The sequence below is a fragment of the Panthera onca genome, chromosome D2, assembly GCF_046562875.1.
Source record: "Panthera onca isolate mPanOnc1 chromosome D2, mPanOnc1 haplotype 2, whole genome shotgun sequence".
Taxonomy (NCBI): Eukaryota; Metazoa; Chordata; class Mammalia; order Carnivora; family Felidae; genus Panthera; species Panthera onca.
In genome coordinates this window covers 50,664,478-50,689,412 of record NC_138349.1, presented here as the reverse complement: position 1 = coordinate 50,689,412, position 24,935 = coordinate 50,664,478, and the positions used below count along the sequence as shown (strand labels likewise).

Below are 24,935 nucleotides of genomic sequence, written 5' to 3'. Positions count from 1 at the left end.
GAACAGAGTAAGCACTTTATGAATACTAACTTTGATGATGATGATGATGATGATGATGATGAATGTCGTCAACAATAGATTGGTAATGCTGACAAAGAAATGGACAGGGAATCCAAGGTCAATCCTTAACTCCCTATGAGAACTTAGAAGGACTCAGTGTTTTATCTAAACTCGGTTTTCCCTTCTGTAAATTTGAGGCAGATAAGGCAGTGCCCAATCCCTTCTGGTTCTCAAAAACTATCATCCTAATTCTGAGGGCACCGTATATGACAATGGAACCATGATAACTCTGGGTTTAATCCCTTGGTATTCAGGAATGACTGCAGAGTCATTCATGGGTTTTTTAAAAAATGTTTTTATTCGGTTTTGAGAAAGACAGAGCAGAGGAGGGGCAGAGAGAGAGGGAGACAGAGGATCTGAAGCAGGCTCTGTGCTGTCAGCAGAGATCCTGATGTGGGGCTCAAACTCATGAACCATGAGATCATGACCTGAGCTGAAGTTGGACACTTAACAGACTGAGCCACCAGGCACCCCCGTGGGGTTGTTTTTTTAAGGATGCGGAAGACATGAACCTTTTCTTCCAGTATCCTAGCACACAGTCCGTTAGCAACAAACATACTGACAGATGCATACAAGAGACACACACTAAGTGCACCATGAGAACCCTGCCACTTGCACATCACAATTCACAACATGACATCATATCCTCTTTCAGGAGTAACCCAGAAGGCACGATCTTCCAATCAGGAGCCCTGCATCCACTCCACTCAGTAACAGACAATCCGGTTCATCTCCTGCTCTGTGATTATAGTTATAACAACTGCTCTGGTCCTCAGTTTCTTCACCTGGGAAATGGGGATGACTCTAAGGTCCTTTTTAGCTCCAAGGTTTAGGTCTCTTTCATGACCCCAAATTTTAAAAGTAAGTGTGTACAGACAGAATAAACAAGCAAGGAGAATCAAGAGGATCTCTTTTCAGAGGCTCTGGTACAGAAACTGCCTTTCAGTTGTATTTTATACCTTTGCCCGGAGAATGAAATTGCAGTGCTCAAACCAATGAGAAGGATGTACTTTCTCCAAAGTTGCTATAATGGCCAAAAAGGCCATAAATAACCATTTATTAAACAAACAGTATGGGCTAAAGGAAGAGAAACCGCCACAATTAGGCTCCTGGGGCCTGCAGGCATGGTACGAAACAGTGGGACTCTCTCATAATCCCAGCAATATGTTACCAGTTGTTCCATTTTCTTGAAGTTATCTTCATAATCAAGATGCTATCCCAGCCATTGTGGGCTTTAGAACTATTTTTAATTTTAATTTAAAGAGCAATTAAAGAAAGACAATGGATACTCTGGATAATAAAGTAAGTGATTAGCAGCATGCAAATGACAAAGGCTTAATGATAATATGGTTCTAGTCTCCAAAGGGCTTGTCAAGAGAAAGCCCTTTCTACATGTGGTTGTTCAGCTAATGCATCTCAACCCACAATTACAACATTGCTGACACCATTAACCAGTGAAACAACATCACTTCGCGAAATCCTTGTTGTCTCATTAAAATGGAAAGGGTCAGGTAATTTACCAGCGTTGTATGTCTAGTTTTGTTGTTGGTAATTAGCAAACATTACCCAGCATGGACTCCCACTGGGAACTGGAGAAACTTTGTGAAATATTAAAGAGGAAAGTCTTTATATTTCACTAGAAAATTGAAACGAGATGCAGTGATATTCTCCCTGTCACTCTTGCGTTTAGGAGAAGGAAGGAGCAAGCTGGAAGGAATTCTTTAACTTAAGGAGAAATGTTCAGAAAGCACTGGGAAGTCACTATTGAAATCAATACCCTGAATCAGGCTGTATCCTGGCCGACAGGGTTTATAAAAGGGGGTGGGTTGGGAGGACAGGAAAATTGCAAACTACATCTTTATTGCTCTTACTTAGGTTTTTTTGAATTAATCTCCTTGAAATAGAGGAAAGGGGCTATAAAAAGTTTTCTCTTTGGAAGGCTTTGTAATTTAAATAAGCACCAGAATTGTTTATTCAAAGTTATTTATATATATATTTTTTAAATGGAGAGATTGAGGAAATATATCCCAGTGCCCTGACTTCCTGCCTTTCTGCCTCTTTAATGAAAGCCTCTGTAGACACTGGAACTGAGACCCCACCCGAAATGTGGCCACACTTGGTGTGTTGTCAGAAAGCAGAATGGTATCTTATTCTTTAAATGGAACTTTTGGAACATAAAACACATTCCAATAAATGTGAACAGAAAATTATGAATTCATTAAACTACTTTGGTATCTTGCGCTATATATAATATTTATATTCCGACTACTGTAAAATATGCTTTAATATCTTTAGGCAGCTATAAGGGCTTAAATATTTATAAAATGGCTAAAGATAAAGTATGGCCCTTTTATTCCTACATACAGATGATGTAAGGCGTGCAATCAAAGACAATAACACTCTCTGCCCATTTGTCATCTTAAAGGAGCCGATCAGTGCGCCATCCCTCGTGTGCCATCTACATAAGAGTTGTTGCCGACACAGGCAACTCCAGAGGAGTTTGCGCCTTAAAAACTACCTAGAGTGCTATACTTCACAGAAAACAGGGCTTTCTGAAAATGGAGACAAAACAATAAATTTGCAGGCAAAACAGCTCCAAGAGGGGCTTCAAAATACTGCCGTATTTATCTCTGGGACATCTGGGAACAGGAAGCATTTTGATTTAATATTTCATAACATAGAGGCAATTGCTTCCTTGCATGGTATATAATTAATGCTCATAAAAAGAAGACTTTAGAAAAAAAAAAGTCTATGGAATCCTAAATGCAAATAAAAATAAATAAATAAATAAATAAATAAATAAATAAAATGAGACACACACCTGGACTTCTCTTAGAAATATGGAACAGGCTCATGTAATCCAATACAAAGAAAGCCACCCTGAATTCACAATCACCTGGGGGCCCATTAAAAGTAGGTTTATAGATTAAGTTTGAAACTTCAACCATGACGTTCCCATTATTTAGTCTCCTTCTCTGTCATTATACCCAGGGGTTTGATTGATTTTCAAAGTTCTTCCATTTCCTATACTGCTGATTAAGCATCCCGAAAACTACCTGCACCTACCTGCCTTGACCTCTCCCATGCACATTCCCCTGGTCTATTTTCCCCACTCCTTGCGGATCAGGACGGTGTATATTTGGGAACCACCTGGAAGTTCACGAGTCAAAGTTCATTTCTCCCATAGTTCCTATTTTCATAATGTCCATGATATGCCTTCCAAACTTCCCCGCAAGCAACCCTGGGAGGCTGCCAGTTCCATGGAGATGGAAGCTTACTGAACCAGCAGTCCCATGTGAGAATCACGGACGGTTACCTTGAGTAAAGAGGCTCAGTCTGTACTTCTCAATGCAGGCTGCACCTTGGAATCTCTGATGCCTGCATCCTATGTCTAGAGTCTGGTGCAATCGCTGTGGGATGTGGCTTGAGTGAGGTTTGAGAGCTCCTGGTTGATTGCAATGTGAAGCTAAGGTGGAAAATCCATTAGGCTAGGTAACTTGTTACCTCCATATGCAAATATTTCTGCATACAACTCTGGGGAGGTAAAGGAAGGGGCCAAGAGAAGATCCATCATTTTATTAGGCACTTAAAGGGACCCAAGACCCCTTCCCCAATTAAAAACTCAAAGTTCCTCAGATCTTCTGGCTGAGAGCCAAAATTAGTTTTTTTGAGGTGAAAAGAGGCCAAGGGGCAATGATAGGTATAACCTATCATCTAGTCGGAGCAGTATGGGCCCTACTCTGACAGTAGCAACTCTGGATAGTTTCATTTTACCAGAACCTCAGTGAGCTGAGACCTGGCCTCTCTGCTTCATAGAGAAGCCCCATCATGTGGCGCCATACTAGCCTGTCTATGGAGGAAAAATCTCAGTGGTCACTGTCAGTGTGTCCCAGTTTTTCCTCAACTCCTCTGTAGGCTTTTGTAAATCTACTGTTCCTGGATTTCTCACCTCCCAAAGGTGTGTTTTGTTTTCTACGCGTATTTATTGACAAGCACAATCAACAGCTATTCTGGCTGCTAGGTACAAAGGGATAATTCTTATCTTGCTATTGGTTATCTTGGGGGAGCAAAGGAAAGAAAATAGTAAAACTCTCCAAAAATAATAGTAACAAATGTAGCTGATGTTGCGTGATCTCTTACTACATCTCAGTTACTAAGTGTTTTATATCCATTCATTCAGGGCTGCCATGTGTGGTTGTGAAGGACGTGGTTTCTGACCCTATTTAATTGTGTCATATATTGAAAAAAAAATTGTGTCATCACTCTGACAGCCCCATTTGTGACTCGCCACCATGAATTAGAGTGACAAAACCCATCTGCTGAATTCTTCCTGCCCAGGTATTAGGGCGACATGGGCTAGTCTGCTGCTAAAAGGAGTGCCCATCTCCACATGGCCAGGAAAGCTCTAAGGAACCATTCAAAGCTCCCTGGAGCAGAAAGTAGAGATGGTTTCTGCCCTTCATTGAACTTTGGAGGTCTCAGTCCTACAGCCTCCTTAGGCCTTGGGCTGGTATTGTGCAACACTACCTGCAGTGAGGCCAATGCAAGGTTGAGGATCACGAGCTATTAGTAAAGGTTCAAGGATTGGGGTGATTTACTAGAGAACGTTTGGACAAGCCTGACAAGTTCAACATCTTGGATCTTTGTAGCCCTTGCCTACTGCTCAGCAGTCAAAGGAATGGAGAGTGACTGAAGCCGGGGAGGAAAGTATGTGGTTTTTAGCAAAGTATCGAGCTGCTTTGTCTCATTTGAGGGCAAACGAAGATAGGGCAGGCTGCAAACAACAGATATTAGGAGTATTCATTCATTTGTTCACTCCACAAACCTCTACAAGCATCTAGTAGGTGGGAGGTGCTGTGCTAAGCATTTAAATGCATTTCTGACAGTTGGCGGGAGTGGGGAGATCAGTAAGGTGATAGACCAGGCCATTCTTTTGAGGTCCCACCCAAATTAACAGTGACCTCACCTACCTCCTTTCCTCTGGTGCCCTGAGACCATTAAGGCCCCTCTGTTCTATCATCAGCAGACAGATAGCTAAGTGCCCCTGCCTGAACTACACTTGGCCTTTCTTGTTTATGTGCCTTCTCTCACTCAGCCTCAGCCTCTTCCACCTGCCTGTAGCCCCTTTACTTATGATAATCATACTTATTTTCAAATTGAACTTCACTTATTCTGGAGCCCCTGCCCCCAACCACTGCAGCCCAAAACGGCCCCTGGCTTCTCTTAACACACTATGTGGTGACATCCCTGTGGCTCTTATAGCTGGTAGAAACTCTTTACTGGGGATATGTAACAAGATGCTCAATGACTGCTTTTCTAGAATTGGGGAATGATTTCCACCAGAACATTCCATGAAGTTTGACTGAAATACTTAAGGACCATCCACGCTCCTAAATACTCTATAAATCCAGAACTAAGGTCATTTATAGATCAGTGTTTCTTTGCAAGGCCATTTTTAAGACAAGAAATAAAGGTTTTAGGACTTCAAATGAGTTTTTTGGTTATACATAGATGGGTTAAGACAAAACTCCCTTGGATGGTTGGTTAGGCTCATCTACCGGCTCGGGGCACGCACGTTATCTTTACAGCATATGGATTAAACTCATGCCTCAGAAAATTACAAATGACTCACACCATGCCTTTTACAAGCTACTCTGGAATGATGCAGGCCCCATATCATTAAATATGTGTATTCAAGTTGTGCCATACAACTTATTTTATATGTCTGTGTCATTTCTGTCTATGGATCCCATTAGCTCCGTGACAGCATGACCATGGAAAGAGTGGGGACACTAATCTCAGCCATGGGGTATAAACCAAAGTAATGCTCAGGAAAAGAACTCTTGATGGACCCATCCTTATCCAGAATCTCATCCGGGGCCTTAGAGAGTCCACGGGATGACAAGACTTCTTTTACTTTTCTTTGATTATACAGTCACACTTCCCTCCCAAAGGACAATTTATCTGGACCATTTTCCGAGTGTAACACACCATGTGAAATCCTAGGCTTTGGGGGCTAGAGTGGTCTGTTTATTCTCATCTACTGCCCTTTACGGAAACTTCCACCTGGAGAGTGAGATGAATCGATAAAACCTGGAAATATTTTGTAAGTTTCTGGACAACAGAGAGCAATATCAGGGGTCTCTAACTTTCCACCTTTGTTCTGACAGCTCCAAAAGCAAATCTATAATAACAGGGAAAAAGCTGCAACAATTAAACTGCTCACAGAGGCAGGCTAAGCAGAGTTCTTGATATTTCTCTCAACTCTACTCTTGTTTGTTTAGCTATTGTAGCAAGGAAGACCAGAACCAAGAGAATCCCAGTGTCTCTGATTGCTGAGGGGAGGAGGGCCAGGGACCTACAAAATGTGGATGCACAGAATAAGAATGTTAAAAAGACCCTTGAGTCTCTGGGTGCAAAGAGACATTTAGCATGCCCAGGGATGCTTCCATGACCGTTAAAAGCAGACGTACGGATTGAGGCCTGTTCTCATGAGAATAACACTTATTCTCTTCTAGGGGGCTGACTGAGGCGGTAAGAAAAGCACAGGCTTTGGAATCACACAATTTGGGCCTCAACTCCACGTGCCCTTGACGCACTATGAGACTGTGGGGAAGCTGCTGCAGTTTCCTCGGCCTTAGTCTTCTCATCTGTAAAATGGAGATAGATGACCTCCGCCTTAACAGGTTATCAGGAAGAGTAACTGAGATAGTGCATATGAGTGTGCCTGGTGCATGACTCAACTGAAAAAAAGAGGGCCTACAATTTTTAAAAAGAGGCATTAACTACACACGCAGGTTTTAAGGAGTAAAGCCTGATGTGAGGACGATGAGTTCAGCCCAAACCCAGGACCACCCCACATCTGTTTTCTGTCTCCGAAGCTAAGATTTTCCTTCACTGCCGTTGTCCCAAGCTGGGCACAACCTGAGAGAGGAACTCAATCTGCTCTGCATGTAGTCGAAAGGAAAACGTTATTTTGTCCGTTTTTATTTTTAATCCCCCACATCCACTCCCCAAGGAAGAGCCCCATCTATGGAAGGCCTACAAACCACCACCGGGTGAGCAAAGAGTCCAGGCTTTCCCATCTCTTGTTACAGTCATTCTTGTTTTTTCGTGTGTCCTCGTTTTCGTCGCTGGGAATCTATTACCAGAATAGTAAACGGCGGTCTTCAGAGGATCTCTCATGTGGTAAAATATGCTGTGTAGGAAAAATTCTCCCAAGTTGAAGTCATTTAGAAGAAAGCAGCTGCAGATGCTGCTTTGCTGTAATACATGTGCACTCCTGTGCTGAGATTAGTCTTGTAATGTCCGCCACAGAAACATAACGGGGCAGGCCCCTTTCTGTACTCGAGAACTGCTCGAGCCCTAAGCCAGATTTTCTTTATTGGTTAGTAAGCTCTTTTAATGAAATGTACTACTCTTATTATAGAGGACTCAAAATAAGATCTAAATCACAAACCAATAAAAGAAAATTATTGGGCTGGGTATCTAAAGTTACTACCTAGAGGCTATTCCAGTGTGGTATTTATAAATCTCGAAACAGTTAAGTATAATTGTCTTTCTGGTTTGGGGGACTGAAGCCAACAGCAGTTTCAGTTACAACCGAAGACAAATATTTTAGCACAGAGCTTTGTTCATTCGGCGGCTAGAGAGAAATGGCTTCTCCCCGCCCCCACCCCCACCCCAACCCTTTCAGAATTGAGAGACCATATTGTGGCAATGAATGTCATATGGGAGCAGCTGAAAAAAATGCTTCTCTGGTTTCAGGAAGGGAGAATGTGTGTAAGGATATGTGCATAGGTATGTTTGGGATTGGGGCAGGGAGGTGTGTGGCCTGGGTGTGCAGGGGTGAGGCAGGGAGGACAAAAAGGGGAAACGCTAGCAGGACAGAAGTTGAGGGTGACATGGGAATTGAAGATGGGGTGGTCCGTCAGATTAACGGGAAAGCCAGATGTGCACTGCTTACCGCACTGCAACTTACACACAGAGACAGTGCCATTCTGGAAGGATGTGGAAGCTTCCACCAAAAGACCCGTTATAACCCCAATTCTACCAAACGCCATAGCTCTCTCTCTGGAGTAACAATGTAGATCATCAAAAACACAGATCCCCATGTAATAAACATAAAAAGCATACCAAAGACCCTCAGTTATGAAGGACCAAAGAACTCATCTGGTTTGACGTCCCTCTCATCACAAAGATCAGGTCAGTACCTCTCCCTTGGCAAATGGACCTGTGGCGACAGAATGCTCAGTACATTTTTAGGCAGCCCATTCTATTCTGGAAATGTCTTCCTTATGCAGGGCTAAAATCTGTTTCTCCTTAATCATTAGCCATCGGCTGTGGTTTTTCCAGTGGAGCAGAAGGTAAAATGGCCCTTTCAGTCCACTAACCCCCCAACTCTCTTAACTGCTTGGCAAGGGATAGGCTGTCCTAGTGTTTCCCCATTCTGACCATCTCCTTGGCTGCATTCTTGAGTTGGTTAGTTTTTCCCCTCAAATCTTCATAGCTCCTGACACACTCTCAGACCGACCAGGATGAAACAATCACTACTCAAAATAAATTACACTTCCATCAGCCAGGTTTATGCAACCCGTCTTCAGTGATTATTTGAAACTGAACGCCCGGTGGACTTCATTACATTCCATCCTGTGGGTTTTGTCCCGAAGTACTAGTTTAGGAAGGTCCTTTTGAATCCTGACCCTTTGAATCCTGCCATAATTTAGAGGTCCTAACCCACATAGCCTCCCCCAAAGATAAAAGAGAAGTCACATTTTCTTCTCTGGAACAGGAAAAGAAATCTCAGACTTTAGGATATGCCCTATGCCCCCAATTAATGCTGTCTCTCTAAGAACCTTGGCCATTCTTCCAAAGAAAAAGGTCATTCTCTACTTGAGGCTCTTAACTTTGTTGAAATGCAGTCAAGGGAGAGCATCTGCTTATGTGTGGACATCATTTAGTGTCACCGTGGCTGAGGGTCACGGAGGGCTGGAGGTCTGGGTGTGTGTGTGTGTGTGTGCCCACATGCATGTGTGCTGGTGTGCGTACACATACATGCTTGTGTGTCTATTGGAGTGTTTGTGTGAGCCATTATATATTTTTTAACTTGTAGCTATAAAGAGGCACAGAATACAGAAAAATAAATTTAGAGGGGTGAAGAAAAGCAGGCAGGGGACATTCATTTCGGGTTTGTGACATATGTTTCTCCGTCCCTTGGGAAGTTGGGAGCCCAGCTCAGCTTGTGGTTCCTTGACTTCTACAAATGTTCCTCTCTGCCCTTTCTAAGGTGCTTCTCATCCTTCTGCTTTTCACATTTCTTTCCTCATACCTCTCTCCAAGGTTCTACTCCACTGATAGAGAATAAGCCATGGGGCAGACTTTTAGCTGTGACCCTCTCCTGAATGCAGGACTTTATTTCCACCCATCTGCATTTCATGGTCACCTGGATTTTCTGCCAAGTCTACATGGAAATGAACCATGGCTAGAACCCAACATTGCCAATACCACTTTCTCCCGCTGCCAGGCCCTGCCTGCTGAGGCCTCTTCCTATGAGCTCATCACCATCCTCTGTCACTGAGAAGGAAGCTGATAATCACGTAATCTGTTTTACGTCTACTATGTCTCACAGTAAAATAGTCTCCCCTTCTGTTTCCAGCTCAAGGTTCCTGATCTCCTGGATAACCACAGTTCCTACCCAGACCCCTGCATTCTCTTCTTTCCCACTCCAAACAATGCTTCACAGGCTGCCAGATCAATCTCCCTGAAGCTCAGGTCTGATCCCATCACTCTCTTGCTCTGAAACCTGCTGTAGCTCCCCAGTGCCTACTGAATAATTATAGCTTCATAACTCAAAATTAAAAAAAAAAAATCCCTCAGTGCCTAACCCACATTTCTGCCTCAGGCCTCCCTGCTGTCTTACACATACCCTGTTTTCCAGCCAAACTGTACTCATCACTGTCCCTCGAACACATCTCCATGCATCCTTGCCCCTTACTTCAATTCTTTTCTCTGACTGCAGCCAGCTCTATTTGGTTCTACCAGCTGAAATCCTATTCATTTTTTCAAAATGTCTCTCAAACCCACTCTCTTCCTTTTTCTCTTCCTGTCCCATATTTGCCTCCATGGACTGTAATTCTTTCCTGGTAATATACCAGCATTCAGAAGCAGTTGCACATTTGCATTGGAGGTTGCAAGGACAGGGAATGTGCTTCACGCATCCCTGTCTCTCTAACAGTGTCTGCCATGCACAGTCCGAGCACACAACAGGTGCTTAATAAGGGTTTGGGGACAGGCAGCATGCATCTGAGGAATGCGGAGCATGTAACAGGAAAGGGAACCACAGAGAAACCTTCACACCACATCCAAAATGAACCCCGATGTTGAAATACACACACTCCATCTTCTTAAAGAGACCCAAGCTCTTTAGGGAGCACACTGCTGGCCCTGGGGGTGAGCGACGTTGCTGTTTAGTAGCAGCATAGTGCTGGATCTCTGCTTGGCCGTCTGTCAAAAGCTGTGGTCAGGAGGAAGGCCTGTCCACTGGGCAACTAATATCTTTCGCTTATCACCATGAGACATGTGATAGAGACAAGATGACAAATGCAGCCAGTTGGTAGAAACTAGAACCTGGGCTCCAGCACAACCCCAAGCCCCTTTTTCTCCACTTAAGGTTTTTTTAGTCTTAGGAAGCTAATGACCGTCCAGAAAATATGAAAGAAAGAAGGCAGACCAACAAGCTGAGCCAACAGCATTGTCCTAAGGAAGTAAAATAGTAAAGTTTAGGATCCCTGGGAGACCAGAAGGCCCAGGTGAAAACCATTACTTCACCCCTCAAGGCCTCAGTTTCCTCCCTTTCCAATCAAAATGGTAACCTCCTTACCACATATGCCTCCTCAGAGGACCAATTCGGGCAGTGGTTCCCACTCTGGCTGCACCATCTGGGAGTTTATAAAGCTTCTAATGTCCAGGTTGTACCCCAGATCAGTTAAACCACAGTTGCTGAGGTGCGACCCAGCCATCGATATTTTTTTTTAAGTTTCTCAAATGAATACAATGTGTGGCCAAGGGTGAAAACCTTATCGTCTCAATTGGCAAAATGTCTATCATGCAATGGCAGCAAACTTTCATAAGCATTAGTGTTATTATTACAGTTGTTGGTGGTGCTGGTGGTGCTGGTGGTCAGATGGGCTTTGCCTTAGACCCAGAATCCGCATGCAAAATGAGCATAATACCACCAAACTCTGTTCAGGATCTGCAATATTTCATTCTCCGAGCTCATCACACACTCCTCTCTCACATCAAACCTCCCATGCTTCAGCTCTCCCACGCTTTTGCTTCACACCCTGTTCTTTGATCACAGGGATTAACTGCCTGCTTTGTCATGGCCTCTCAGTCTGTAAGCCCCAACACTGGTTTGACTTCCCCATCTATCATCTTAGACCTGGCGACCATTCATTTTAATATCCTCTGAACAGCTCCATGGAATCCTTCGCCTCCTCTGAATTGCTATCCCAAACTCAAGCCATTTTGTACATTTTCTGCTGTTTCTGCCAAGAGCTGCAGAGAAGATCGCAGAGCTGTGTTGACTGGCACTATAACGCCTTCGTAATTCCAACCCCAGCTGGCCCTCACCAACACTCACTCACACCCTCACCTCACTCCAGCCAGCTTCCTTACATGTTTACTGTAATGTCTGCCCTGAACCTTTGTCACCATCAGTTCCCAGTCCCAACTGTCCCGGTCCCTCAGATCTTCAAGGAAAACCAAACTGGCAGCTTTGTGAAGAAAGGAGAGCCATCTGACTGCCTCCAGCTTATAATCTTCCTCATCTAGCTTTCCGTTTCAGAGGGACCAGGGCCAATCCTCCTTTTGAAGGCCACATTGTTTTCTCCTGCTTCTCTCTGTTACGCTATCATATAATGACTTCCTCCTAAAGCTTCAAACTCTCCCTCTCAATGGGGTTTCACCTCAGTCTACTGCAGCCAACAAATATGGTGGATTTCTCCACATTCTAAAAACAGAAAGGAAATCTCTTTTTTGACAAGATTCCCCTGAAATACCCTATTTCTCTCCCTATGTGCACTTGAAAGAGTAATATACGGTTTCAACTTCTCACCTCCCATTAATGCTTCAGACCCCTCAACGCCAGCCTCCACTGGCAACAAGCTACTCAAGCTGCTCTTGCCAAGGTCGTCAACAACTTCCTGAGGGTCAAATGCACCATTGCCTCTTTTCGGACCTCATCTACTTGACTTTCCTGTAGTATCTGACAGTGCTAATCATTGCTTTCTTTCAGATCAGTGCAGCCCAACAAATTCTTATGGCATGTCAACTCTGTGTCAGGTCCTGTGCTAGAGGCACTGGGGACATGAAAATGAGCAAAAGAAGAATGGTCCTCGCCTCTCAAAGAGCTCACAGTCTATTCAAGAAAACATATGCATCAACACTTAATTAGGATACACCCTAAATTGCTATCTGGAATTTATTCAACTCTCTTCTCCTTTACTTTTGATAGTACCCACTCCTACTTCCTCAATCTTTGCCCTCAGGCCCTTTCACTGGATTCTCTCCTTCTGTTTGTCACTTCACTGTTGACATTTCCAAGGTTCCAGGTTTGGCCCTTCTCTCTTGGTTGCTCTGCCTTCTATCTCTGGGAAATATCCACTCTCGAGGCCTATACACCATCCATCACCAATGATTTCCAAGTCTGCAACCTCAAACCTGACTTTAACCCTATATAGTCAGGGTATGGTTGTATTTTTTGTTAGATATCTACATATACTGTCAACTCAAATGAACCAGGACCATATTCTTTGCCATCTGCCCCGAGCCTGTTTCTCCTCCTGAGCCCTCAGCTTACTTTATATCCACCTAGTAGTCAACCTCAGAACTCATTACCAGCTCTTCATCCTTGCTCATCCACACCTCCATCCCACCTGACTGGCCTTCAATGGGCTATCTTTGCTGTTACAAATCCACCTCAATCTCTGCCTGGCCCTTGTGACTGCCATCGCTATAGCTGTCCTGTCATCTCAGCCCTATAATCCCAGCCCTTAAAACAGCAACAAGCTGATGACTTAGACCTGTGCCATCCAATATGGTAGCTACTAGCCACATGCCAGTATTTAAATTCAAATTTATTAAATTAAGTAAAAGGGAGAAAAAAAAATCCTCAGTCACACTAGTCACATTTCAAGTGCTCAAGAGCCACATGTATTCAACTCATCCACAAACGTCACCTCTTCTTGGAAACTTTCGCAACCCCTTGAAGTGTATAAACCGAGGAGCTCTTTTGTTTCTAGCCTCATCCTTGTCTCATTGCACGGTAATTGTTTATGGGGGTATCTCACCCACTCACCTGAGCCCCTCAAGGATGGTGAGTGCTGAATCCATGTCATCTTTGTGTTCTGGGCTTTTATAGTGCCTGATGCATAGCAGACACTCATTTACTCCTATTTCTTTCTCTAAGAGTTACCTTCACTAGGAGGTTAGCCAGGAAGGAACTATAAGATGTTCATTTCATAATGTGATTCAAAAGCACAAAGGGAAACTCAATCACATGCCCCCTCTTTTCAGGTACTGACTCAAGTGGCTCTCTGAGAATGGGCCCTTCCTTCCTCTACCCACCCTCCCTTTCAAGATCAGGCCAGTTCTTGTCTTTTAGAACCACAGGGAAACAGTCTGGCAAGAGCCACTGTTGTACCAGCTGATTTAAATTGAAATGTTTTCCCCAGATAAATACGTGCTAAATAATATACCAGCTCTCCAGCCAAAGGGAAGTGACAGGCGCTCTGTAAATAAAGGCACTTAGTTGCTGGTAAAGAGCTGTAAAGTGGTTCTGAGCTGATGTTTGCTGACCAGCAAGAAGCAGCTTCACCTGCTTTATATAATTGTCACTGCAGTCTTGCCTGCTGTATATTAAAACTGCATCTCATAGACCCAACTGTCACATCGGATATACCATCCAGCATGGGGTATGCCACCTTTCTCTGTAATTGTTTTTGACAACCAGCCATCACATCTCAGATCTTTTCAGAAAGCGTCTGGTCCAAAGTCCCTAGGCTGGGTCAGTTCTGACACCATGTGGGCTAGAACAGTGGCACCAAAAGGGAATGTGAATAGAGAAGAGGAAAAAGAGGCTTTGTTAGTCTCAGAGACCAGATAATGCACACTGGCAAGTGTCTGAACCCAAATCTCAACAAAGACTCTACCTCCTCAATGTGAAGGTACATTTTTCATGTTACATGGTATCATGCTAGAAAAACTTTCCATTGAGATGCATGGATATTTTGGCCCCAGAGCATACACGCTTGCCCTGAGTCCACACTTCTGTCCTGCTGAGTTTTGGAGAAATGGTAATGTAGCTCTCAAGACAAAGCCGAGGATGCAGCTTCATAAGGACTGCAGAATAAATAGTGGTGAAAAGTGGGTAGCAGTGGCCAGAAATCTATGTTGCTATCCCTCAGGGGAAGTTAGATTTGCTTCCCAACATGCAAAGAGTAACACGAAATCCATTTTGTACCCTGTAATTCCAATCTACTTGGAGCGTGGTCGTGACAAATACCTAGATGAAGGGTAATTAAAATATCTGAGGCCGATGAGTGTTCCAGCTGGTCAAACAGTTCTCACGGAGGGACAGTGACAGGGAAACCTAGTTTGTCCCTGCAGCCCCATGGGCTGGGACAAACCCAAGGAGTGGGCTATGTGATGAGCAGCCCAAGATGAATACAGAGCACTTGCCCATCAGAGAGAAAGTCACTTCCTGTGCTGATGGCCACCGCTGGACTTTTGGAAGGTCAGAGTGTCCCCAGAGGAGGGTGTTAGAAACCAAGGACAAGAGAAGGGCAGACAGAGTAAGAAAACAAGGGGAAATATGGGCTCAGTGTGCCGGTAGCTTTGGCAGTCTCTCACTGAGAGCAGAATGAAGTGCTTGCTGGCTGCTGGGGGGCATGGGCTCCACACCACTGCTGACCAAGAATCTGAAAATTGCCCCTGGCCATGGGGTACATCCTTGGCCTCCTTTGGTGTGTATGTGTGTGTGTCTGGGGGGTGGGTGTACTAAAGAAGGAGTGCCCTTCTCTTCTTTGTGCAGGAAAAATATGCTCCCATTCCCTTTCTTCCTTATCTCCCGCCAAAGCCTATTTTCCTTGCTTATTCCTGTCCTAAAACAGTAAAGAAAGCTTTTGAGAATCAGGTATGTGCAGAGGGGAGGGGAAGCCTTTTTATCAGCGTGGCCATCATATAGGATCTGAGAGGCTGGGGTCAGGTTTATGAGAGCTGGAAGGAACACCCATGTCAGACACACACGTAACTCAATCAGGCATTGAGATTCTGATCTATGGACCTTGACAATCACAATTATTGAATTGGGAGAAAACAGACATGCTGGGGAAAGGGAGTATTTTCCGGCCCCTCCTGCTCAGTTCCAACTGCCCCCCACCCCCCGACCGAAGGGAGCGCTTTTCCTGCTTCCACTCTTTTCCATTCCCCTTGCTAGCTCCCGCCAGGAGAAGAGGAGCGTCTAATCGGGTTGGTCAGCGTGTTCACTGGACCGGGCTTTGTTAGCGTGCAGAATATTGTGCCTTAAAGCAGTGCACATGAGTCACCTGGGGACCCTGTTAGAATGCAGATTCTGACCCAGGAGGTTTGGGGTGGGCGTGAGATTCTGCATTTCTAACAAGCTCCCCAGGGGACGCCCATGCTGGGACGGAGTTGGGAGGACACATGAGGAAGAACAACTACTTAAAGGCAGGAACCAAATGGTGGCTTGGCTCTTCCACCTCCCAGAAGGCCAACTTACTGTCTCCTCATATCCTCTGTCACCTGTGCTCCCTGAGCAGGCAGGACAGAAGGCAGTCTCTGGCTCTCCAGTACACAGCTGGGTAGGTAAGACTCTCTTTTAGAGCCTTGACATGTTGCTATGACCTGAGGCCCAGCTGATCAAGTGGATACCAAGATTTAGATCTGGGGGAGAGGCAGAGGATGGCAGAGTGGAGAGGTGAAAACCAGGCTTCAGACCGTAGCAGTCAGGGTTGCATCAAGAATAGAAGCCACTCTATTCCAAGTATAAAGAAAATTAGATGTGGATGCCACCATCGGAAGGGCTGTAGGAACAAAAGTCAAAGAGGCCACCACGAGCCATTGCACTCGCAACACCAAGTTGCAAGCCCCACAGGAGGTACTGCAGATCTCCAGGCAGCTCGAAGAAGGCCACACCACGCCCCTCAGTCCCTAGCAGCAAAGCCAGTGATTCTCAGAAAGCTCCTTTAAAAGCTGCTTTGAACCTCGCATCTGCTCAGGGTCTGGCTGCCGCTGCCTCCAAAGAATCAAGGTCTCTTTGTCTCTTCCAAATTCCAGATCTCGTCCCAGTGCCCGGCTCTCCTTGGCAGACTCCAGCCCAGAACTGTACAGGGCAGAGGATTCTAGGAACTGCCGTTCCCAGCTTTGCTGCACTGTTGAGCAGATGTTGGAAGGAGGTGGTGCTGGTGCTGAGCTGACAAAAGATCCAGCAGCACATGTCTGGGCTGCAAGATGGGGCTGAACTTTATCCCGTCAATAAGGTCGCGCTTCATATCCCAGCAGCTAGAGTTCTCACGGCTGTGCTCCCTCCACCTTTGGTCCTGGAATGATGGGATTCAGGCCCCCACCACGCACCCAATGTCACCCATCCAGCAGACCACTTATGACAACGATCCTGCAGTTCATGGCAAGCCTGCGCAGAAGCAGTCCTGCCAAGGCTCAGATTAGTCAAGCTGTTTGTTACAAGGTTTTGCTGTGCTGCCTCTCTGAGACTTCTAGATGACATCTTTACTAGCAGCTATCTGCCCAGGATCCCAGAGAAAATGACAGGGAAGATGGGGGCAGAGCAGAGAAGGTGGATGTACCTCATTTCACTCTGGCATGCCTGCTGTAGAGAACGTGTGGGCTGATGAGCCTCACCTCTTGCTAAATGACTTTTTGTGTCCCTATAGTCCCCGCTGTCCGGGGGTCACCATCCGTAGGTCAGCGGATAACAAGGTAAAGCTTAACACCCCCATGCAGCTATAACAATGGCAACGCTTAACATAGGTCAATGGCAAAAATATATACTGCAGAGAAACATTAGGAATTGTTCAGCCAGCATCTTTTCAGTGCCTGACATTTAGCTGGTGACCCGGGTCACAGAGCCACTGTTTGGGAAGACTGAGGGCAGTGGCAATTGAAAGGCTGCTTTCCTCTCTGGGAAGGCAGGCTATTCGGAGTGTGGGTGTTCAGGTGTTCTCAAGCCTGCTTCCCGAGATGGTAAGAAGACGCGGCAGATGCCCCTTTGAAAGCCATCACCCGGACCACAGGTTTTACTGCCAGCAGGCTGGTGTGAGCCTCTTTGAATTACTGAGTGAAGGATATCCCTCTTGCCAGCCCCTGTCCCCTGTAGGCACAGCAGAGAAGTATTACAGGCTGTCCTTACCTTGGGAATTAGCCTGCAAGACCCCGATGCTGTCATCAAACTGCATAGATTTGATGTTGAGTGACGCCAAGATGCATTCCTTGTCCTGCAGCGAAGTATCATCAATATTATTCTGATTGGCTGACAGGATAACGCACATGTCACAGAGGTTGATGTTGACGGCCCTTAAATCAGCCCGACTTAATGGCGTACCCTTTGGCATCGAGGAAAGGGAAAAAAAAAAAGAAGAAGCAAAAGTGAGGCCGAGGGACGAGAGGGAAAGAGGGGAAAAAAAAATAAAAACAAATTAAAGATGGAGCCGGAGCTTTGGGAAATTATTTAACAAGTATCTTTTTTATGCCTTGACATTAAGCTGGCCTAACTACATTCAAGGGAATAGGAGCTGTGTGCTAATCTAAAGGGTAGTCGGTGCTGATGGCGGCATTTCAGGCTTGCTCTCCACACTCAATCAAGCCGTTGCTAACAAACGAGGGAGAGGAATAATGCCAGGGTTCTACATCTTCTTCCTGCCTGGAAATTGTCTTGATTTAAGAAACTGTCCTGTGGCAACCTCTGGCTTTCAGAATGTAACGAGGGGGTGGGTTTCAAATGCCTGTTTATTTAATAGCAGGTCACTTCTGTCTCGGGCAAAAACAGCAGCTCTGACTAGAATTTCCAATGCAGCCAAGGGGAAATAGCCAGTGAGCATGGTATGATGAGGTGGGACTGATAGCACTGCTCAACCTGGAGGACGTGAGAGGGATGGAATTAATGTGCATCTTGTAAAGGGGAGGGGGGAAGAACTTAAGCTTCAAGTCATATAATTTTATTGTAAATTTTCAGCAAGAGAAAAAAAAGCGCAAGAAAATCGCCTAATTGACCAACAACAGAGTGATGGTTGAATACACCACTGGACATACATACAAGGAAAGTCTATGCAGCAGGTAAAGAGACCAAAACAGCTCTCCATGTAGGTGTAGCCTGGGCAGGATCTCTAAAATAGTGGGATAAGTGCAAAACAAAAACACAAAAAAACAAGTCCTAGATCATTTAAAAAGTATTATTTCATTTATGTAAAAAGAAACCCACAAAATAAAACTATATATTTATGAATGCACTAGTAAATGCATGTACATTTGGAGAGAAATTTAAGGAAAAATATACACTAAACTAATAATAGTAATTACCTCTAGGGAGGAGAATAAGATTGGGGGTAAAGGGAAAAGTTTGTTTTTGACTTTACATACTTCTGTCTTGTTTGAATATTTTATAACAAGAACGTATTTGTATATTACCGGTGTAATTAAAAATAAATAAGCCAGTAAACAGATTTTTTAAAATCCCGTAACAACAAAAAAGCAGTGGGTGAAAAAAAACCCAGAACAAGGAGGTAATGACAGAGAGGAAGAGAAGGCAAGCACAGGTAGGAAAGAAGGGTTAAGTGTCAGAGGGGAGAGGCATGACCTCCACACGTTCTGTGTCCTCAGGAGGGATCACAGAAGAACTAATCAGGCCATCCATGTCAGGGCTCCCCAGGGGCCATGTGGCATCATTTTGGAGTTCACATACTTGGTCCTTCAGCCTGGATCCAGCTTCTGCTCTGCCTACGTGAAGATTTGAGTTGACTTCAACTCACTGACCACGTAGGGAGAGGGTTTGCCAACCCCCATATATCCCCGGATGCCTTCCTCCCATTCTCCTTCCTGGAGAAGGGGCTTTGGGATGATGGAACTTGGCCGCTCAGATTGAGACCATCAACCCCCTTTGAAGCCTCAGTGAGAGACATGATTCTGCTCTCAGGCCCCAAAATACTGCTGCAAAGTGGCATTATGGAGCAAGAGGCATTTAGTGCTTTGGGGCTGGGAAGCTACTAATTCCAGCCTCTGGAGCAGTATCTTCTGAGAGGAGAAGAATCCCTCTTTTCCAGGGATCACTTGGTACAAAGTAAGTCTGACCAACTTCCTGAATCATTTTGCCAGTGCATAAGCCTCAATTGCCTATTCATATTCTTTTAATTTTCACCTTGTAGGGAATCCAGCAGTAATTGTGATATAAGACAATCCCTGCATAGTTGTATACACACGATTTCAAAACTCAAGAAATACCAATGACATATATAGAAATACCATGTTTCTCTGGACTGACTCCATACGTGGGGCACTGTTTAAACAATGAAATATGTGAAGACATAGAGGAAGGCCCATTTGTACAATATGCTGTGCTTGAGTGTGTTAAATTTCGGAGGGTTTAAAAAGGACCAGCAAATATGAGAGCTCATTCATATGTAGGCCAACAGGTGAGTGCATGTATACAAGGGCACACAGGAGACACACACATATACACACACAGAATGCACACACACACACACCAAATATTACCCATACACCCAACACCCATACATACAGAATGCACACTTGTGTGCATGTGCACACACGCACATACACATACACATGTGCGTGCACACACACACACACAGCCCAGCAAAATAATAAGCTCTTTACAAAACACTTTTAGACCCAGTCCATGTGTTCCAAGGGACCATGTGTAAAAGCACATGTACAAAAATAATTGTGGAAATACATAATCAAATCTAACATGACTGAAATTAGCAAGGTATATATCTGCTTATGCTCTTCTATGTGTATGACTATTTGTTTTTCTTCAGGTGATTATTTTTAACTACATGTGTTTACTAAATCAGCTTACTAGTTTCCTAAATCTAGAATTGTTTAAAAGTTTATGAAAAATATATTGATTAATGATCAGGAAATAATTACGTGCCTCCTAGATCATGTATCCTGCATCTTTACACTAAATTGTTGAGTTTCAAACTGTTCCTTTTAGATTTGGGCCCTAGCATATTTTTCAATCAAGAATATCACATGCACATATGTGTGCGTACACATACAAGCCTATGAAAATATTGCTAGGCTTCTACATGAATGGGAGGCAGGGAGTGGCCAGAGGAAGGGGCTGGCCTTCCATACAACAGAAATAAAGAAAGAACTCTGTTAAATCCACTTAGTTAAAAACAGAAAGCAATATGACCAAGATTCACAGAAGCATTAATAATATCATAAATAAAATGCTAAAAATAGTTCCATAAGTAAATTCTGCTATAAGCATCATAATATCTCAAAGCACTAGGTTTGGGTAGGCAAGACAGAGAGAGAGTGTATAGACATTGATATGGTTAATACATTTGGTATCAGCTAAACTTCATGCTTGATGAGCAGCTGAACTTGGCTGCAAATTCCTTTTAATAAGGTCTCCCAGGGTTTAGATATTCCTAGACAGAGCATAAGGGAAGGGCTGAGTCCTCAGGCCCATAACCGGATGAAGAAGCGGAAGCATGATCAAAGCTACAGCTACTATATCCACCTGGGATTTTCTTTTGTCAATGAAAAGAAGGAAAAAGCATCGATAATGTGACCTTGGACTTACAGGCAATATGGACACTTTGGGAAAGTTATGAAGCGTCTCCCATTCCCGCTTGAGGTACTCAATGGAGCCCACAAACACGATGTGCTTGAGCTCGTGGTAATGAAAGTTGCTGGCACGGAGTGGCATCACCAGGTTCCGGAGGCCAATCAGGGCTGAGCTGACATCACCAAAGATGCAGACCACGACGTGGCCGCTCAGGACGGTCATGGCGGCTTCACTTCGAGTCTGCAACATGGAAAAGCGCACCAGCATTGGAGAAAAGACCTCACAGTGTTTTGGTAAGTATTTAAAAAAATACTTTCATAAAGATAGACATTTGCTGAGTGCTTACACTGTGCTATTATTTTTATTTCATCAATGTTACGTGTATGCCACATAAACTTACAATTTGAGTATGTGTGTGTGCATTATACTGGGGTCACAAATATATGTAAACATATACCCACACATAACCTGACCTTCTTTGTCACAAGATTTAAGAAAGTTATACCATCATACATATGAGCAGGTGGTCTTTCCTGATGATTTTTAGGTGGGGGGAAATATGAAAGAATAGTAATATTTATGTTGTTTAAAAAGAGAAATCTTAGTTCACATGAAATTTTTGATAAAAGGAGTTGTCTTTGCTGTCTCTCTTGCTGAAATGATATTAAATTGGTCAGATCCTATGCTAGTCTCAGCTTGAGAATTTTCAGTTTTGAGTTCCAGACTCATCAAAGGGATTTCACACTATGTTATCACATCAACAGGTAGAACATCACATCCTCAGCCAGGGGCTGGCAAATTATGGTTCATAGGCTAAATCTGGTCTACAACCTGCTTTGGTATGGCCATGGCTGGTGAGCCAAGGTTGGTTTTTACATTTTAAAATGGTTGCAAAAAAAATAAAAATGAAGATTTCATAATATGGGACAATTATATAAAATTTAAATTCCAATAAAATTTTATTGCAACTCAGCCAATCTTACTCATTTAGGTATTGTCTATGGCTGCTTTTACATTGCAATGGCAGAGCTGATTAGCTGTGACATAGAGCGTATGGCCAGCAAGACCTAAATTATTTATTATATGATCCTTTGCAGAAAGAGTTTGCTGACCCCTGTCTACTGCTGCCTTGAGTTTTCCAGGGACTGCCTGGAGCGGCCCACCTGTGAAAGTCATCAGACTATTACTTTAGTCACAAGACTATTCCCAAATAACAATTAAAAGGATCTAGAGAAAGGTCAGCCAGAGAAACAAGCCCATGTCTTCTCCCAACCCTAGGTTTGGATCTACAAAGGAGACAAATAAACGAATAAAATCGCTCCAGTGAGAGGAGGACCCCAGCTTCCCACACAAATGGTTAGCCACTGCTGCCCCTTTGCTCACTGTGTTAGTGAAGAGAATAACGCAGGAGGCCAGTTAGTGGGCCTTCCTCTGCTTCTCCTTCTGGTCCAATGCCTCCTATTCTTGCCTTGCTTGCTCCCTCTCCACTTACTGCATGCCTGGATGGTCCCATGTGGCTCACAATGCTTTGGGGGAGGCATATTAATGTCCACTGCACATATCAAACTCTGCTTGATTTAATCCCTAGAATTGACCAGTGTATTGATTGTCTAAATGCCAATATTGCAATTCACGACAATGTCAGGGTTATTACAGTAACCCCCAAGGAGAAGAAGAAGCTAGCTTTCACTCCCTGATCGTTACAATAAAGCAGGGGCTGTCACCATTATCGGTTTCCCTCTGTGATAATACAGTTATACCTACGACAGGGGCTGTAAGAAATGTCTTATAAATGGTGACCAAGAAGGACCCACTGGGAAGTCACATCCCACATCACCGCTTCATGGACAAGACCTGGAGTTAGTTATCTTGGCTGCTTGGAAGTGTGAGTGCCTGGGTACCACCAACAGAGCACCAGTGAGTCTGTAACATGCTGTGATGGGGTTTCTAATTACTTTTAATTGGTCAGGTCACCTGGGAGTCTAGCTCTCTTCAGTGAGCCTCAGGAATACAACCTGGGTTCAGAGTGGGGGCTGGAAATCTGGGGAGTTGAGGAAGTCACTGGGAGGTGAGGAAGGCACCATCTAGCAAAGTGGCTGACCACAGGAGCTTAGCTCTGGGGACCAAAATACCAATCTTTAGATTGGCCACAGTAACATGACCCACAGAATCTTGTCAAGACCCCAGTTCCTGGAGAGTCTGATTTTGCCAGATTTAAGACCCAGTACAGCAACTCACATGCACATCTTGTGCTTCTTACACATCCTTGAAGGCTTAACCCAGTCTGGGCCTTCATCGCCTTAACCCCTTCAAAGCACAATCTGCGTGCACCCAATAAGACTTCTCTGGCCACTTAGATACATCCTAGTCCTTCTCCTCTAGATTTGAATCTTGTGCCTCATAACACAGCTTTAAATATATTGTTCCATGGTTACATTTTACATCTTCTAATTAAATGATCATTTCCTCAAGATTGAGGCCATTTCATATTTTCTAACCCCCAGAGCAGTTAGTGTCCTGCATCCAGTGGGTACATGCAACCCCAAAGCATCTTCACACAGCTGGCTCTTCTGAGTATGCTCATCTCTGCTCCAGTGTGACTTTGGAGAGGGCTTCTTGGACCACACTAACTAGCACCTCCCAGTCCCTTTCTAGCCCATGGCCCTGCTTGATTGTCTTCATAGCACTGTAGCAGTATCTGAAATGTTTTTCTATACTCATCATCTACCTGGAGATCTTCTCTTTGCCCCACTAGAACATCAGCTAGTCAGGGACTGTACCCCCAGCAACAAGAGCAGTGCCTAGCACATAAATGGCCTGTTAAAAATGTTTTGTTAAATGATGTTATTTTTCAGATGACAGGTAGTAACTCACTTCCCTAAACTCTTTCATGCCAGAAGGGAACTCAGTTTGGATGTCAACTAGCCATACACTCTTCAGGAATATAGGCAAGCCATTAAGACCCCGGATTCCAGATAGAGCACCAAGCCCTTTTACCTGCCACAGATGGGTAGTGCCACTCTGAGTTTGGTTCACCAGGGCAAAAGTGCAGTGAATACAACAGGATGTAAATACACAGAGCACCTTTGTGATTAGAACCATTTGCGCTCCTGGTAAATTGGACAATTGCTGTTTGTTGAGAATTCTGACTTTCTGTGCTTTTGTCTGTGACTTTCACACCTCCAAGACAGTCTCTAGCACAACCCTGTATTGGCTCTTAATTGCTTGATTATAATTAAACTGAGAAAACACACATATACACACATTCCAATAAAACGCAGGGAAGTCTGGTGGATTAGAGTACAAAGCCATTCTGAGGGACTCCTTTTCTAAGAAGGGTGGCCATGATATCAGAAATGATAGGATTTTCCCCGCTGACATAAAGAAGCAGGGCACAGTGATCTGCAATGAGAAGGCGAAAAAGAGAAAGAACCCTTCCACCTGACCTTCCTATTAATCCATTTTTCATGGATTAGCAAGACAATGAACTGTAGGGAAGCTGGTGTGGGCATTCAAACCTAAAGCTGTTAACAAGACAAGTCTGGAGAGTAGATGGATTGTTCTCTAGGCTGACATTCTTAGGACAGACCAGAAAAAGCCCAATGCTGCTGCCGAGATGACACAACCACAAAACAGGGCTCTGAGCTCCCACCTCCCCGAGATAGACCCATGCATGGGTCATCGTTGTCATCATCGCCAAATGCATTTTGCATCATGCGTTAGGCAGGATCCCAAATACGCAAGGCTATTACCTAGAAGAATGCAAGATGTTGTTATAAACAAATAACATTGTTTCTTATATTGGTAGCATTCACATTTTCTCATGGCATTTCATAATAATAATGATAATAATAGTAAGTAACTATTGAGTCCCGTGTGGGTTTTACTCTTCAGTACAACCCTAGGGATTAGGGTCAATCTCATCTCACCTTCTTAGATAAAAGAGAACTAAGGTGTAAAGAAGCCAAGCAGAGCCACATTCGTAGGGATGACAGTACCTACTGCCTCCCATGATGCCTTT

General features: G+C 44.2%; 1 protein-coding gene across 15 annotated transcripts in view; it reads right to left on the bottom strand.

Annotated features, from left to right (window-relative positions):
* Nucleotides 1-24,935, bottom strand: part of KCNMA1 (potassium calcium-activated channel subfamily M alpha 1) — a 727,105-nt gene that overhangs the window by 51,927 nt on the left and 650,243 nt on the right. For all 15 annotated transcript variants that reach the window (XM_081790521.1, XM_078434452.2, XM_078434451.2 and 12 more), the window contains 2 exons: nucleotides 20,930-21,154; nucleotides 17,507-17,699 (listed from right to left, as the gene is read on the bottom strand). In XM_081790521.1, the coding sequence (XP_081646647.1) occupies nucleotides 17,507-17,699; nucleotides 20,930-21,154 (418 nt within the window). The remainder of the gene's footprint in view (nucleotides 1-17,506; nucleotides 17,700-20,929; nucleotides 21,155-24,935) is intronic.